This window comes from Dromiciops gliroides, chromosome 6, assembly GCF_019393635.1.
Source record: "Dromiciops gliroides isolate mDroGli1 chromosome 6, mDroGli1.pri, whole genome shotgun sequence".
Classification (NCBI taxonomy): Eukaryota; Metazoa; Chordata; class Mammalia; order Microbiotheria; family Microbiotheriidae; genus Dromiciops; species Dromiciops gliroides.
The window spans coordinates 35,106,287-35,122,895 of NC_057866.1; the positions used below are offsets into that span (position 1 = coordinate 35,106,287).

The 16,609-nt window shown below is 45.1% G+C and overlaps 1 protein-coding gene across 3 annotated transcripts in view; it reads right to left on the reverse strand.

The window, feature by feature from the left end:
- Window positions 1-15,793, reverse strand: part of TRIM44 (tripartite motif containing 44) — a 231,817-nt gene extending 216,024 nt beyond the window's left edge. For all 3 annotated transcript variants that reach the window (XM_043971821.1, XM_043971822.1, XM_043971820.1), the window contains exon 1: window positions 15,421-15,793. In XM_043971821.1, coding sequence (XP_043827756.1) covers window positions 15,421-15,786 — 366 coding nt within the window. In that variant the 5' untranslated portion in view covers window positions 15,787-15,793. The remainder of the gene's footprint in view (window positions 1-15,420) is intronic.
- Window positions 15,794-16,609: the final 816 nt, after the last annotated feature.

Here is a 16,609-nt window from a genome sequence, read left to right on the forward strand (position 1 = left end):
ACACACAGAAAAGACGTAGACCCCATAACTCGGTTTCTGAAGGTGGCTTAACAACAGTTCTGCTAGCCCTTGGGACAAATACAGTGAATTAGTCAAGAAACATAGACGTGGGGAGAATTCCAAGAACTCAGAAGCTCCTGGTGGACAGATTTTGTTTATTCTCCTTGTCCTCCCCCATGGAATGTAGTGTAAAGAGGGGCTCATGTTGAATTGACAGACATCCCTCTGTGTGTGACTCAGCCCTAAGGCTGTGGGTGCTCCCCTAAACAACATACTTTCCTATGATTCATTGGTAGGGTGGTCCATGATCTTCAAAGGGCTCTCTGATCTGTCTCATTGGATTGAAAATTGGGCCAACCCCCTCCCCCCCCCAAGACAAGGATTGTAAAGGGTTCTTTTGCTTTTTCCCCAGGGAGTGATATAGTTCATAGCATAGACTTTGTGTTCAGTAAATCTATAATGAATTGAATCTTCATTAAACAATATTATGAGGTAGGCAGGGCAGATTCCATTATTCCTATTTTATGGAAGAGGAAACTCAGTGTTGGGAAAATACATTGACCTGTCTATGGTGACACAATTATTCAATGGCCAAATGATACACTCTATTGAAACTGGGCCCTTTCCCCTGGAAAGAACCCTAGATTAAGCTGACATTAGAGGGACAGCTAGGTGGCACATTGGATAAAGCACCGACTGTGGATTCAGGAGGACCGGAGTTCAAATCCGGCCTCAGATGCTTGACACTTAACTAGCTGTGTGACCCTGGGCAAGTCACTTAACCCTAACTGCCCTGCTCCCCCCAAAAAAATACCCACCCAAAACCAAAAAACCAACTGACATTAGAGATCTGGACCAAAATACAAAAACAAAACAAAATGAAAAAAATCCCAACAGTAGTAACTTCTAACCATTCTAGGCCACATGGACTCAGCCTCTATCTTTAGGCAAAACCAATCTGTCCTTTCTCTCCCCAGCTCCAACCTCCCCATGGCTGGAACCAAGCAACTTAGATGGAGCAGCAGGATGACAGTCAGAGCATATTATACTAATTATAAGCCACCTTTATTCACCATATTGATTCATATTTATCAATATATCATATAGTTGAAATAGCTCTCTCTTCTCCCTTCCTTTCCTCTTCTCTCCTCCCCTCCCCATAAAATAACAAATTACAAATGAAACCAAAGATCTGTGAAAAAAATAAGTGAGGTTTTTTCCCTACAATCCAAGTTCACAACCCCCTCCAGAAATGCATCTGTGGATCTTTGGGGGGGGGGGTGGTCTCTAGGTTAAAAAACACTTGCTTTGATGAAAAGGGCTTGTTGAGTAGCTGTATCAGGAAAAACAAATCCATCCCCCCAGGAGCCAATCTGCTGGCATTGATTTATATATCTTAAGAAACAGTAATCGAAATATTTTGTCCACATTTTTTTTTTCTGAGGGAATTATACTGAGTAGGGTGAAGCCAGTCTTATGTTGTGTTTCTGCCGGAAACAGTATTTATTAAATCCCTGCAGGTACATGCTTAAAAGTCAGGAAGACCTAGTAGTGAAACAGAAATAAGGAAGAAGATGTTTTCAGCTGGCTGAGGCAGCATCCCAAACAGCAAAAACCATCTCCTTTCATTCCATACTCACAAACAGCAAGGGTCAGAAAGTCTGCTTTTCACAAAGATGCAGTCAGATTTTCCCAGCCTGCTCCTAAGGATCACAGGCCTAGAGCTAGAAGGGCCCTTAGAGGTCACTTAATCCAATCTCCTCATTTTATAAAAGAGGAAACTGAGGCCCATAGAGGTGGAATTGACCTGCCTAAAGTCACATAGTGAGTGAATAGTAGACCTGGGGTTAAAACTCAGCTCTTCGGGGGCAGCTAGGTGGTGCAGTGGATAAAGCACAGGCCCTGGATTCAGGAGTACCTCAGTTCAAATCTGGCCTCAGACACTTGACACTAGCTGTGTGACCCTGGGCAAGTCACTTAACCCCCGTTGCCCCACACAACAAAAAACAAACAAAAAAACTCAGCTCTTTTGATTCTAAGTTCTCTCTAACATACTGCCCTGACTTCCATAAATAAATAAATGAATAAATGAGTGAATGAATAGATGATAGATAGATAGATAGATAGATAGATAGATAGATAGATAGATAGATAGATAGATAGATAGATAAAGGTTGGATATTCATTACAGTTGGTGGTTTGCCTTAACTGTACAGGTATGGTAAAAGGCCCCATGTATCCTTATCAAGACATTTCCTTTCATACAATAACATTAAGAAAAAAAAAACAGACTGTGGCATCTAGATGCAGATTGAACCATACCATTTCTATTTTTTTTTCTTTTTTAAGGTTTTTCCTTTTTGCTCTGATTCTTCTTTCACAGTATGACTAATACAGAAATATGTTTAATGTGATTGTACATCTATAACCTATATCAGATTACTTGCTGCCTTGGGGAGTAGAGATGGAGGGGAGGGAGGTAGAAAAATTTGGAGTTAGAAATCTTAAAAAAAAATGTTGCAAACTATCTCTACATGTAACTGGAAAATAATAAAATACTTTTATGAAAAAAACTGGTACATTCAGGTTAAATCAACAATTAAGCACCTACTATGTGTCAGATACAGTGAAGATGCTACAAAGAAAGGCAGGGAGAGTCCGAGATCCCAAGGAGCTCAAATTCTAATGGGGGAGACAACTTGTAAATGACTAGGTGCAGACAAGATAGATGGACAGCAATAGGGAAGATGGGGAAAGGCCCCCTTGAGTAGATGGGGTTTGAGCTGAGTTTTTAAGGAATCCAGGGGAAACAAGAGGCAGAAATGAGGGGGGTAGAACATCCCAAGTGAGGGGGACAGGCAGCGCAAAAGGACAGGGATGGTGTGGTATTGAAGGAACTGAAAGCAAGCCCGTCTGGTCACAGGAGCAAAGTTTGGAGATCAAAAGGCTTTTGGAGCTCATCTTATTTTATAGTTGGGGAAACTGAGGCCCAGAGAAAGAAGCGACTTTCGCAAATGCACACACTGGCTCCAAAACTTCTCATAAAATCCTAATTTTGCATATTAGTAAACTGAAGCCTAAGGGGATTAAACAGTTTATCCACGGTCTTACCTCCATGGTTTGTAGAAGAGCCAGACTAGCACCTACAATTACAGACCCCCTCCTAATCTGGCTGCTCTCACCATTGGGTTACCCGACTTCTGAAAATGCACACCCTACTAGGTCTCTGTGCTTCAGGCAGGAGCAGCAAAAGAGACTTGGGCTGAGGGTGTCTAACCTTATCTGGGATTATCTACTTTAAAAACACACCGAGGCGCAACTAGGTGGCTCAGTGGATAGAGCACTGGCCCTGGAGTCAGGAGGACCTGAGTTCAAATCCGACCTTAGACACTTGATACTTACTAGCTGTGTGACCCTGGGAAAGTCACTTAACTCTCATTGCCCCCCCCCCCAAAAAAAAAAAGCACATCAACGAAGTCCCAACTGGAAAATGAAGGTCAGGAGCCTCCACACCTCCTCTCCCCTACCCACCCCCTTCCTCTCCCTGCTGCTGAGAAACAGAATATCATCCAGCAGGAAAACTAGAGAGGCTGGTAGGCCTAAAATTAGCCCCACCAGCTGTGTTTTGGTTAGCTAGCCTATATTGCACCAGCAGGATGCTGAAATGTAAAGCAGTGGCATCCTTGGGAGAGTCAGTTTTAGGGCGTGCTCAATATTTCACTTGTCTGCCTACTCACCAGAAAAGAGCTGGGAGAAGGAGCACAGGAGAAGTGGGCTGATAAGATTATATCCCCCCCCTGAAAAATCCAGAATCCACAGGCTTTTCTGAAGTTTTACCCAAGAGAGGCCCTAGAGAGCAGGGGTCCTTAACCTGGGGTCTACAGACTCCCAAGGATTGATAGATTTCTGGGGGGGTGGGATCTGGATGTCAGGGGAAAATACATGGTTTATTATCAGTAATCTCAGATTACTAATCTAGGAATTTTTTTTATTTTCTTCAATTATTTTTTGTTTGTTTTTTTGGTGAGGCAATGAGGGTTAAGTGACATGCCCAAGGTCACACAGCTAGTAAGTGTCAAGTATCTGAGGCCAGATTTGAACTCAGGTCCTCCTGACTCCAGGGCCGGTGCTCTATCCACTGCACCATCTAGCTGCCCATTTTCTTCAATTATTTCAAAATATTATTCAGAGGTGGGGTCCATAGGCTTTACCCTATTGCCAGAGGGGATCCATGACATTAAGAAACAAACAAACAAAAAATTAAAAACTCCAGATCTAAAACTGACTTAAAGACAAGTTGCTGGCCCGCTTCAGTGGAGGGACTTCAGAAGCAACCTACATGGCTGAAATCACAAGTCTGGACCAAAGGTCCCACTCAGTAGTAATATTTCTGATTACTGCTGGAGTGTGGTTTGGACTACAGGGTTCTGCAGCTCCTCTCAATTCAGAGATTCTACCATTCTATACCTGCAAAGGGGAACGTGCCCAGTGTACTAAATTATAATCTGCCTGCATTTGTATTATGTCCATGAGACCAAAACAGAACAAAAATCTTAAGAACTCCTGATTAGAAACAACCAACAGAGGGCAAGTCCTAAGATTAAGAAGGACTGTGAAAAGCATCTTGAGTAAGACGGGACTTTAGCTGGCTCTTGAAGGAAACCAGCAGGTAGAGATGAGGAAGGAGAAAGTGACAAGCACAGTGCGTAGCCAGGGCAAATGCTGGAAACTGGAAGGCGAAGAGTCACCTCATGAGGGAGGGAGAGAGGAAAAAGTAGTCCCTCTGGCCCCTTATTATTTTATTTTATTTTTGCGGGGCAATGGGGGTTAAGTGACTTGCCCAGGGTCACACAGCTAGTAAGTGTCAAGTGTCTGAGGCTGGATTTGAACTCAGGTCCTCCTGAATCCAAGGCCAGTGCTTTATCTACTACTCCACCTAGCTGCCTCTTTTCTTTTTCTTTTCTTTTTTTTGTTTTTTGGGGTTTTTTTTGCTTTTTTTGGCCCCTTATTATTTTAACTAATTATTCCTGCTAATTAGGTGCCAGCTCAGGTGTTCCTCCCTGCTGAAGGAATATGAATTCCCTAATTCTCTGGCACCCCCATTCTCCAGTTTGGAGCTGTCTGATGTTTTTGTAGTCTCTCACCTCCCTAGGGCTGAGGCAACAGACTGGCTCCAGAAGCAGATGGGGTTGATGGTACACCAGAGACCTCCTTCAGGCTCGTCCCAAGTCTGGAATGGATGGGATCCATAGACAGATCAAATTCCACCTTCCGGAGGACACATCTGGATTGTGAGGATGGGGAGGGGGCTGGGGGTGGGTAGTGGCTGGTACTCACTAGTCATTTGCTTGAATTCAAAGAGAATTGATCAGACACTTACTAAATACCAGGCACTGAGCATGTATGTGTAGGGAAGATGAAGAAAAACCTTTGAAGTGAATTGAGGTAAGAGGAGTTGATATGAGGGGCTTGGAATCAAGAAAACTCATCTTCAGATGTCAGACATTTACTAGCTGTGTGACCCTGGGTAAGTCACTTAACCCTGCTTTCCTCAGTTTCCCCATCTGTAAAGTGAGCTGGAAAAGGAAATGACAAAGTACTCCAGCATCTCTGCCAAGAAAACCCCCAAATGGGGTCATAAACAACTAAACAACAAGAGTTGATATAGGGGGAGTTGGGAGAGGAAGGGAGAAGGACAGGACCTTTGGCTTCATCACTCTAGGGAACTCCCTGGTGAGGAAATTCCCCCTATTGTTTACACTGTATGTATTATTTTTGCATGTTGTCTCCCTCATTAGAGATGAGAGTTCCTCCAGGGAAGGGAAATTCTTTTTGCCTTTCTTTGTATCTCCAGGGCTTAGTATGCAGTAAGCACTTAATAAATGTGTATTGCCTGACTGGTTACCAATGCAGATCAACACCTTTTCTGCAGTTCATAGTCTTGCAGATCAGTGGGTAAAACATTCATTAAGCGCTTACGGCATGCCAGGCACTGTGCCAAATTCTAGGGCTACAAATATTAGCCAACAGGTTCCCCAGAGGATGTGTCAGACCCTGGGTCTCCTCGGCTTCAAGGATTGCTCATTCCAACCTCTACACGTGGGAAGGAGAAAGTGCAGAAAGAGGAGGGAGAAAGAGGAAAAGACAAATTTCACCTACTACTTTACAATCACACCCAGGGCTGCTCTGTTTACTTTTTGTTGTTTGAGAACAAATACAGGCGGTGGGCAGAGGTATTTTTGTCCCCTGTGGCTGAGAACACTCAGCCCTGCAGGAACACTGGCTGTTACCCATCTTACACTGTGATTTGGACTTGGTTTATATCTGAGATTAAGGGGGCCAGGAAGCATCCGCCGTCACATTTCACTAAACGTAGGATAAACTGTAATCTTGGAAATTGTTACTTGTCATAAATTATGAGGCCAGTGACAGGAGGCTGACAGACAATTCTTGCCCCACTTTTTTGTGAGTTCCTTTGAGAAGGGTGGATCAGAAAATCTTAGTGGGATGGAGATCTGTCACTCCCTTTCTTCAGATACTATACATAACTCAAATCAATCAAAAGTCACACGGTCCAGTGGAAAAGACCAGGCATCAGGAGTCAGGAGACCTGAGTTCAGATGCTGCCTGGAATGCTTGCCACCTGTGTGACCTTGGACAAGTCACGACTCCTCAGTTTCTTCATAATGTAAAATGAGGGGGTTAAATCACCTAGTCTCTGTGGTCCCTTTCAGCCCTGATCTATGATCCTATTCTCTATTATTAAACACCCAATTACACCATCTGACCTTTATATAGTTTTAAGGCCAAAGCTTTCTTTACAACCTTGCAAGAGGGTCTCTAATTATTTGGCCTGCCTGATGTCCCTCACCCAGGACATTCCATCTCCTGCCTCCAAGCCTTTCCATGGGCTGCCCTCCTTGCAGGGAACGTTATTCCTTCTTACATCCAGTTCACAGAATCCTTAGCTTCCTTCAAGGCTCAGCTGTAGCAGTTCCTCCTATAGGAAGCCCATCTTGATCTCCCCAGATGCTAGTGCCTTCCCTGTAAATTACTTTGAATACATTTTGTATTTAATTTTTGGTGTATACATTGTTTCTCCCCAAATAGAACGTGAAGGCTAACATGGAAATATGGTTTGCATTACTGTACAGGTATAATCTATAGCTAATTGCTTACCTTCTTAAAGAGGGGAGAGGGAAGTTGGGTAGGGAGAGAATTTGGTACTCAAAATTTAATGCTAAAAATTGTTTTTACATGTAATTGAGAAAAATAAAATAAAAAAAACAAATAGAATGTAAGCTCTTTGAGGGAAGGGACTTTTTTTTCTTCCTTGTCTCTCCAACACCTAACAATGCCTGGCATACAGCAAGTACTTAATAAATGCTTAATAAATGGATATATCCATACATCCAATATCGCCACCTCTCCATAATTTAGTAGAAAGTTCTTAAGTGAGCTGTTTGAGACTAGGGAGTATAATAGATTTCTGCAAAGTTATAGAACTGCAGATTTAAAGTTAGAAGGGGCACAAGAGATCCTCTAACCCAACCCCTTCATTTTTTTGTTTTGTTTTTTGTTTTGTTTTTTGCAGGGCAATGGGGGTTAAGTGACTTGCCCAGGGTCACACAGCTAGTAAGTGTCACGTGTCTGAGGCCGGATTTGAACTCAGGTACTCCTGAATCCAGGGCCAGAGCTTTATCCACTGTGCCACCTAGCTGCCACTCCAACCCCTTCATTTTACAGATAAAGAAACTGAGGCCCAAGTATTTGCTATTAAGTACTGGAAGGAGCTTTGGAACATGGGCCCTTAGGGATGCTCTAATGAGGTGGACTAGAAAGAGCCGGTGATGATGGAGTTAGGGAACCTGGATTTAATTTCCACTCTGTTGCTTATAATCTTTGTAATTTGGGGAAAATCATTTCACATCCTTAGGCCTCAGTTTCCCCACCTGTGAAAATGAGGTGGTAGAATTCAATGGTCTTTGAGGTCACTTCCAGCTCATGATCTGTGTTTCTAAGACTGCCAAACCAATGTCAAATTATCCTGAATCATCGTCCCATGATTCCTATTGTCAGAAGCAATGCTGAAACCTAAATCTTCTTGGTCCCTTCTTCTCATCCTGCCAAGTTGGGCTGCCTCTCAGGTTAGTAATAGCTTGCAATAATATATACCTTCCTACCGAGCCTTTGGGGTTAGTAGACCCCAGAGGGGTTTTATCATCATTCCCATTTTACAGATGAAGAATGGTTGAACTTCTTGACCATAGCTGCATAGCTAGCCAGCAAGGGTCATGGACAGGATCTAAGCCCAAGTCCCCCAGTTTCAAAAACTTGATTTATTTATTTATTTATTTATTTATTTATTTATTTATTTATTTAATTGGGTTTAAGTGACTTGCCCAGGGTCACATAGCTAGTAAGTGTTAAGTGTCTAAGGCTGGGTCTGAACAAGGCAATGCCCAACCACTATTCCAGAGGATTAATGATGAAGTGTTCTACCCACTTCTTGACAGAGAGAGGATGGACTCAAGACGCAGAATAAGACCTTACATTTTGAGATAGAGCCAATGTGGGAATTTGTTTTGCTTCACTGTGTATATTTGTTACGAGTGCTGTTTTTCCTTTTTTCCCCATTGAGGGATGGGGGAGAGAAATGAGAGGTGGAATCGGATAACCACCCTCCCAATAAAAGATCATTGAAACATTTTTTAAACGCACAGAAGAGAACAGAAGTAATACATGTTGCATTTGTGAAATACTTGCATTTATTATATACTTAAAAATAAAACTAAGTTATATGTAATAGAGATTCATTGTTTAATGTACCATCCCCCTTTTCGGTTCTATTATTTATACAAAAGTCCTTATTCGGTTTTTGTTAAGTTCAGAATTTTAAGCATTGACAAAATGTTTTAAAAGATTTTTAAATGTAAGCAAGGAAGGCCTCCAATATGTTGGATGGATTCATTATGGCAAACTTATGAGAAGACATGGACACGGATGGTAGGCAGGGATGACTCAAACCCTGCCTATTAGCAGGGAACTCCCAAATAGACGAGATCACAAATCCAATGGAATATCTGAGTTAGCACAATGAATAAAGAGCTGGCCTAGGAGCCAGGAAGATCGAAGTTCAAGACTCATTTTGCAGATCTCCTGATTGAGGAGCCCTGAACAAACTGATTAACCCTTTAGTGCCCTAGATGACTCTCTAAAAATCTAAGTTGAAAGGAAGGTGCCGGGGCAGCTAGGCGGCGCAGTGGATAGAGCACTGGCCCCGGAGTCAGGAGTACCTGAGTTCAAATCCGGCCTCAGACACTTAACACTTACTGGCTGTGTGACCCTGGGCAAGTCACTTAACCCCAATTGCCTCACTAAAAAAAAAAGAAGAAGAAGAAGAAGGTGCTAACCTGCACCCATAGTGGGCATTTCTTCATTTGGGAATGCCCCATATCATTGAATTCCTAGATCCAGTGCCTACTCCATCTCTCCCACTGAGAATCAAATGTACTGACTACGTGATGAGGAATGTGGTCCAATTACCCATTGTCTTTCTCTGGAATATAGTGAATAAGTTGTCATTCTGGTTTATGAATCAGTCTTTTGGTAGGTGTGACTCAGTCTAAGGATTGGAGCCCCCTAAATGGGCAGATGAACAAAGGAAATTTCAGTGAGGGAAGGGCTCTTGGAGCACCCTCATTTTATCTTTTGTTTTGTTTTGCTTTTGGTTTTTGTTTGTTTTTTGGTTTTGGTTTTGGTTTTTTTTGGGGGGGGGGCAACGAGGGTTAAGTGACTTGCCCAGGGTCACACAGTTAGCAAGCATCAAATGTCTGAGGTTGGATTTGAACTCAGGTTCTCCTGAATCCAGAGCCGGTGCTTTATCCACTGTGCCATCTAGTTGCCCTTGGCACCCTCATTTTGTTAATGAGACAATTTGCCAAAAGTCATACAGCAAGTTAGCAGCAGGGCCAGAAGAAGGATTAACCCCTTACCCCCTGGGACTAAAAAGATCACAGATTTAGAGTAGGAAAAGGCTGAACCAGTTCAATCTCCTCCCTGGCTTTCCCAAAGTCATAGAGATGGTTTCCTTCTGTGCAAAATGAGATGATCTCTAAGACTCCTCCAAATTCAATTTAAAAATCCCCCAAAAAAGGCGGGAGAGGGGACAAGATGAGGAAAAGTTGGTGTAGAGATAAAGTTCTGGATAAGGAGGAATAAGGGAATAAACATTTATAAAGCACCTACAATGTGCCAGGCACCTAACAAATATCTCATATGATCCTTGAACAACCCTGCAAAATAGATGCTTTTATTAACCCAATTTTACAGATGAGGAAACTGAGGCAGACAGAGGGTAAACCCAGGGTCACAAAGCCATTTAAACCCAGGTCTTTTGGACTGCATGTCCAATGCCTTATCCAATGTGCCACGTGGACTTATTAGTTCTGATGGAGACCCTTTGTGGGAAGAACCAAGCTCTCATCAATTTTTAGGTATAGGTAGTTTCTCCCAGCTGCCACGACCTGATCAGAATAGTTTCTGAATGACCATAATGCTAACGGTATCCCTGCCCCCCCCACCATCCCAGGAAACATACCCCACAGACAGTAGCTAAATTTGTTCCCCAAAGCCTATCTTTCCTGAAAATTTAAGTGGTTTCCATTTGAAATCATACCTTTGACACTGAAAAAAGATGACTTATAGTACTAAAGAAGGGATGCTGAGAAACTGACTCTTTTTTTGGAAAAATATCAGGGGTAGGAGTGGGGAGGGAGGAAACACCCATGCAGGGACTCTGATCCCAACACACTAATTCACTGAAATGCATGAGCTGGGACTCAGCCTGGTCTCCCCTGTTCCCAGGAGGGGCCACCCCCAAGCACACAAGTCTTCAAGGAAAGGAGTAGAATCCATACTTTACTCCTAGGCACACATTGTTCCAGTTGCTCCCAAGCCCTCAGTTATTTATTTCCTCTGGAAGCCTAGGCTCCTAAGACCATAGATATGGAGTAGAAAGGGACCTTAGAGGCCAACTCCTTCATTTCACAGTTGGGGAAACTGAGGCCCACAGAGGGGAAGGAACTTGCCCAAGGTCATCCAGATCACAGCATCATCCATCTAGAGTTAGAAAGGGTCTTAGAGGCTGAGTCCTGTTTCTGTAGCTTGTATTCTCTGACTTTTAATTCAACACACACTTATTAAGCAATTATGATATTCCAATGAAGTGTAAACTGCTGGAAATATAAAGACAGACCCCCAAATGGCCCCTGCAGTGAAAATCATTTTATATTTTCCTGAAAAATCTAGCATATACACAGATTATCAATATTATTAATAATAATAGCTATATAGCGCTTTAAAGTCTACAAAGTACTTTACTGATAGCCATCTTATTTGATCTTCACAACAACCCTGTTACTGTACAGTTATTATGCCCATTTTTACCGATAAGGAAACTGAGCCAGACAGAAGTTAAGCCTAAGGTTACAGAGCTAGCAAGTGTCTGAAGCCAGATTTTAACTGAGGTATTCCTGATGTCAGGTTCACCATGATATACACTGTATCATGTAGCTGACTAGGAAATACAAAATAATTCGAGGAAAGGCAGAGGCATGACTACGAATTTGTTTTCGTAGAGGTGTAAGGAATTAATTGTGATTTGGGGTTTCCATGACCACATTCTTGCTTCATTATGGCCCTTACAGAGTCAAAAAATATTAGGGTTGAGGAGGAGTTAGCAAAGATGCTGGACAGTCTGATCTTAGGAGCAGTTGTACTAGGAAAGGATGCAACCCATCATCAGCCAGTCCTGAGCACCATTTCTTTGACCTCTTCCAGTGATGGATGCCTCTATCTCCAGCCCTTGAAGGGTGGTGGGGTACCAGCCTGTGTACTACAGGCGTGTCAGGTAGAAGCAGCAAGTGCTGAAAGGAAGAGGTCCTCCTAATCAATAGTGCACCTGGTGGGGAAACCGCAGAGGCCACACTCTAGTTATGATTCTGGGAAAGGGAAAAGAGGAAAGAGAGAATGAAATGAGAGGAGGAGGAGGAGATAGAGGAGGCAGAGAGAGGGTACAGAGAGAAGAGAAATAGAGAGAGGGGAAAAGGGGAGAGAAGGAGAGAGAGAAAGAGAAGGGGGAAGAAAAGAGGAAAAGAGGGGAAGAGAGAAAGAAGGGAAGAAAGAGGAAGAGAAAGAGAAAGGAAGAGAGAAAAGAGGAGGGAGAAGGGGAGAGAAGAAAGGGGAAGAAAAAGAGAGGAAAAGAGAATGAGAGGAAAAGAAAGAGAAAGAAAGATGGGGAGGAGAGAGAGAGAGAGAGAGAGAGAGGGAGAGAGAGAGAGAGAGAGAGAGAGAGAGAGAGAGAGAAGGAGGGAGAGAGAGAGAGAGAGAGAGAGAGAGAGAGAGAGAGAGAGAGAGAGAGAGAGAGAGAGAAGGAGAGAGAGAGAGTGTTGCAAATCTTCAGTGTTATATAAGTATGAGTTAGGAGTTTGGGTGATTTTTTAGCTGTGATTTCACTGGTGTATATGAAACCTGACAACTCTTCTGGGATGTGCTTTAGAGGACTACCTGGGGCACTGAGAGCCAGGTGATGCTGTTCTGATGACAGGATGTGTCTGAGGGGGCTCTAGTACCAAGCCATCATCTTCAAAGCTTCTCAAGAGTTCATACTGTTGGGGGCAGCTAGGTGGTGCAGTAGATAAAGCACCAGCCCTAGATTCAAGAGAACCTGAGTTCAAATCCAGCCTCAGACACTTGACACTTACTAGCTGTGTGACCCTGGGCAAGTCACTTAACCCTCATTGTCCCACCAAAAAAAAAAAAAAGAAGAGTTCATACTATTTGCCCATTAAAGAATGGAGACAGAGAGCTGATCCAGAGGTAGGAAAACCAGTCCACAGATGTTCCTCAGAGGCCATCCAGACCCACCCACTCATTTTACAGGAGAGGACACTAAGTCCTAGGAGTCAGGAGACTTGCTCCAGGTCATCTCTTGCAAAGTGAATTTCCTTTATATGTCACCTTAATATCTGCAAGCACTTGATTTAAGCATCCCCATATTACACATGAGGAAGTTGAGGTACAGAAAGGCTAAGCCACGGGTCACACAGCCAGTACATGTCAAATTGGAGTTTGAACCCAAATCTCATATGGCTCCAAGCCCAGCCTTTTAGTAGGTGTTGAACAAAATAAAGAAGGATTCATTCTACATTTTAAAGGGTCCCAACATCCCACAACTTGTCAGGCTGAGCTTCAGGCTTCAAGAAGAAAAGAAAAGCATTTGGAAATGTCAAGAAAAACAGGCTTTAGTGTTGGGCTTCCCAGTGGAAAAAAACACATAGAAATCCCAACTACTTTGAGCCAACCTTGGTCTTCCACAACAAGTCAAGTTTTTTTTGTTGTTGTTGTTTTTTGGTTTTTTGTTTTGTTTTGTTTTTAGTGAGGCAATTGGGGTTAAGTGACTTGCCCAGGGTCACACAGCTAATAGGTGTTAAGTGTCTGAGGCCGGATTTGAACTCAGGTACTCCTGACTCCAGGGCCGGTGCTCTATCCACTGCGCCACCTAGCTGCCCCAACAAGTCAAGTTTTAAGCCAATCTCCACAATGGCCAAGGCCAGTCCATATTTCTTAAACTAAACACTGATGGTCTTCCTGCCTCAGAACATAAGCTCTGTAAGGGGAGGGATGGCTTCATTGTTCATCCTTGTATTCCCAGTGCCTAGCAAAATGTTGGCTCATAGTAATCAGTGCATGCTCAATGGTTGATATGAGCTCTTAATCAATGCTCATGGGATGAGGACATTTCAGGGGTGCAAGCCACATATGTAAAGTACAACTCCTGAGTGATTTGGGTCCTCAAGAATTGCCCAACCAGGAAAATCCATTGCCCTAAAGATAATCTGGAGAGATGCGTGGCCTGCATTATAAGTCAGGCTGGTTAATCAATTGATCCACAAGCCTTTATTAAGAGTCTTCTATATGAAAGGCACTATGCTAAGCACTAGAGATACAATGGAGGAGGTCTTGACCTCACAAAGCTGAGGTTTCATGGGAACTTGGAGAACGGACATCTAGTATATCACCAGACCTCTTCTGGAAGTCTTTCCAGCTTGGTGGGGCCATCAGACCACCACCAGAGCTTATGCCCTGTTGGCAAAACCTTTTGAGAACTAGGGGTCCCCTTCCCTGCACCCCCAGGAGGCATCAAAGTGGGATCTGCAGGAGAGATTTCCTCTGGCAAACTTAAAAATTCCCCACCCCGTCCCAAACCACAGATGTTCTCGGCATATTTGCCACCTACTTTCAAGATGCCCCCCACCTCCATCCTGTCTCCACTGAGGCAGCTCTTTCCTCCCACTCTTAGCTCCTGCCTTCAAGGACGCCCTCGAGATGAAAATGAAAACAAGTCTATGGTATTTTGTCTAATACATCTTTGTTTCTTCCTCCCTCCCCTCCCAGTGCCTAGCACAGTGCTTGGCTTTTGGTAGACATGCTCATTAAATATCTATTGACTAATTAAGTGATTTTCTCAATTACCTAGGCCTTTTCTTCCAGTTCTCATTTTTTCCAGTGTATTCCTTTTTATTTTGGAGGTGGGGGGAATGGAGAAAGAGAGGGAGGGGAGGCATTGGGTTGAAGTAGGAGACACAAGCTTGTTTTCAAGAAAAACCTGTTGACCCTGGGCAAGTCACTTAACCCTCATTGCCTCACACACACAATTTTTTTTTTAATCCCTACAACTTCCATACCTAATGCCAATCAGGAATAAGACACAAGTAAATGGGCAGCAGCAGCAGTGAGATCCACTGTAAATACTGTCTTTTGAATCAGAGAAACTGGCTTCAAATCCTGCCTCTGATGAACATGACTTCTGTGACCCTGAGTGTTTTGAACACTATACCCAGGCCTCAGTTTCCTCCTCTGTTAAAAGGAAGGGGGTTGGATTAGATGACCCCTTTCAGCTTTAAAGGTATGAGTGACCCTATGTTTCACAGGAAAGGTCCTGGGACAGCCAAGGTTCGGGTATTAGAAGGAGACACCAGAACTAAAAACAGACACCTGGGTGCCCTGGTGCCCTCTCCCCAGAGCCCATCTTTACACCTGTGGTCTCATAGTCTCCAAAGTGAGGGGACCTCAGTAAACTTGCCTCATCAAACGCTAACCTATTCAGATTGGGGGATGGGGGATGAAAAAGGTGAGGTTGGGGTCCCCAACCTTTGGCTGGTTCCAGAGCTGTTCCCCCTCCTCCAGGGCCCTATCATCACCCTCGTGGTCTCATAAGCTTCAAACACTGATGGGCCCTGTCTACGCGTGGGGAGGGGTCCCCATCAGATGGGGAGTGGAGGGATGAAGAGTGTGAGGTTGGGGTCCCCACCCTTGCCTGGCCCCGGAGCTGCTTCCCCCCCAATGCTCCATCCTCACCCTCATGGTCTCGTAGGCTTCGTCCAAGGTGCTGAGGGGGTGCTGCTGGTGGGAGCCCGCCACGGCGCACAGCACGCAGATGATCTGCTCGTCCTCCTTGCAGTACAGGCTCAGCTCCTGGTCGTGCTCGGGGCACTTCTTCCTCTCCAGCTTCTCGGGCTCCCCAGGGTCCCCGTCAGGGCCCCCGTAGTCCCACAGCTGGTGGCTGCGATACCTCTGGCGGTGTTCTCGGGCGTGGGGCTGGCAGTAGCAGAAGCCGCAGCTGTCGCAGAGCTGCACCGCACGCTCCGCCTCGTCGGGCTCACAGGCATCGCATGTGCCATCGTGGGGGAGATCCTCGAAGGCCGGGCCTGCTCCCGAGGCCATGCTGCCCTTGACCTCAGCAGGGGATGGAGGGTCAGGGGCCTGGGCTGCACCTAGAAGAGCATGGGCTGGAAGCACTAGGGCCAGGACATGGGGGCTTTGACAATGGCCACCCCCATCTAGGCACTGGGGCTGGGCAGCGAAGCCTGCAGGCCGTGCGGAGCCTCTCCTTTCCTAGTCCGGGGATGACAGCCTCTACTGGGGCTCCACTTCCTCCTGGCACTCCCTCCTCCCCCGCCGGGCGACTTCCTGCGGGGGGAAGCCTTCCCCCTGGGCTCCCATACAGCCCTGTCTCCAGCAGGCGCTGCTGCTGCTACTGCTGCTGCTGCTGCTCCTCCTGTTGCCCCTCGCTTAGCGGCCGCCCAGGCCAAGCAGCTCCCGCAGCCCCAGCAGCCCTTCGCTCCGGCTCTTCCCTTCCTCTTCCCCCGCTGGGCCCCGTGGCCGTGTGGCCTCCTGACTCTGCTGCCGGCCCTGCACCCCTCCCTCTATCCGGGTGTCTCCCTCCCTCCTCTCCTCCCTCCAGCGTTGCAGCTCCTGCCTTTGTCCTTGCCTCTGCCGGCCCGGATCTATTTCAAGCCCAGATCATTCTCTCTCTCTCTCTCTCTCTCTCTCTCTCTCTCTCTCTCTCTCTCTCTCTCTCTCTCTCTCTCTCTCTCTCTCTCTCTCTCTCTCTCTCTCCCCACCCCCGTTTTCCTCTCTTTTTTTCTCTTCCCTCCTCGTCTCTTTCTCTCTGTTTCTATCTATTTTTCTGGCTCTTTCCCTCTCTATCTCCGTCTCTCTCCCTACACTTTTTCTCTGTCTCTCTCCCCCTCTTCATCCTTCTCTC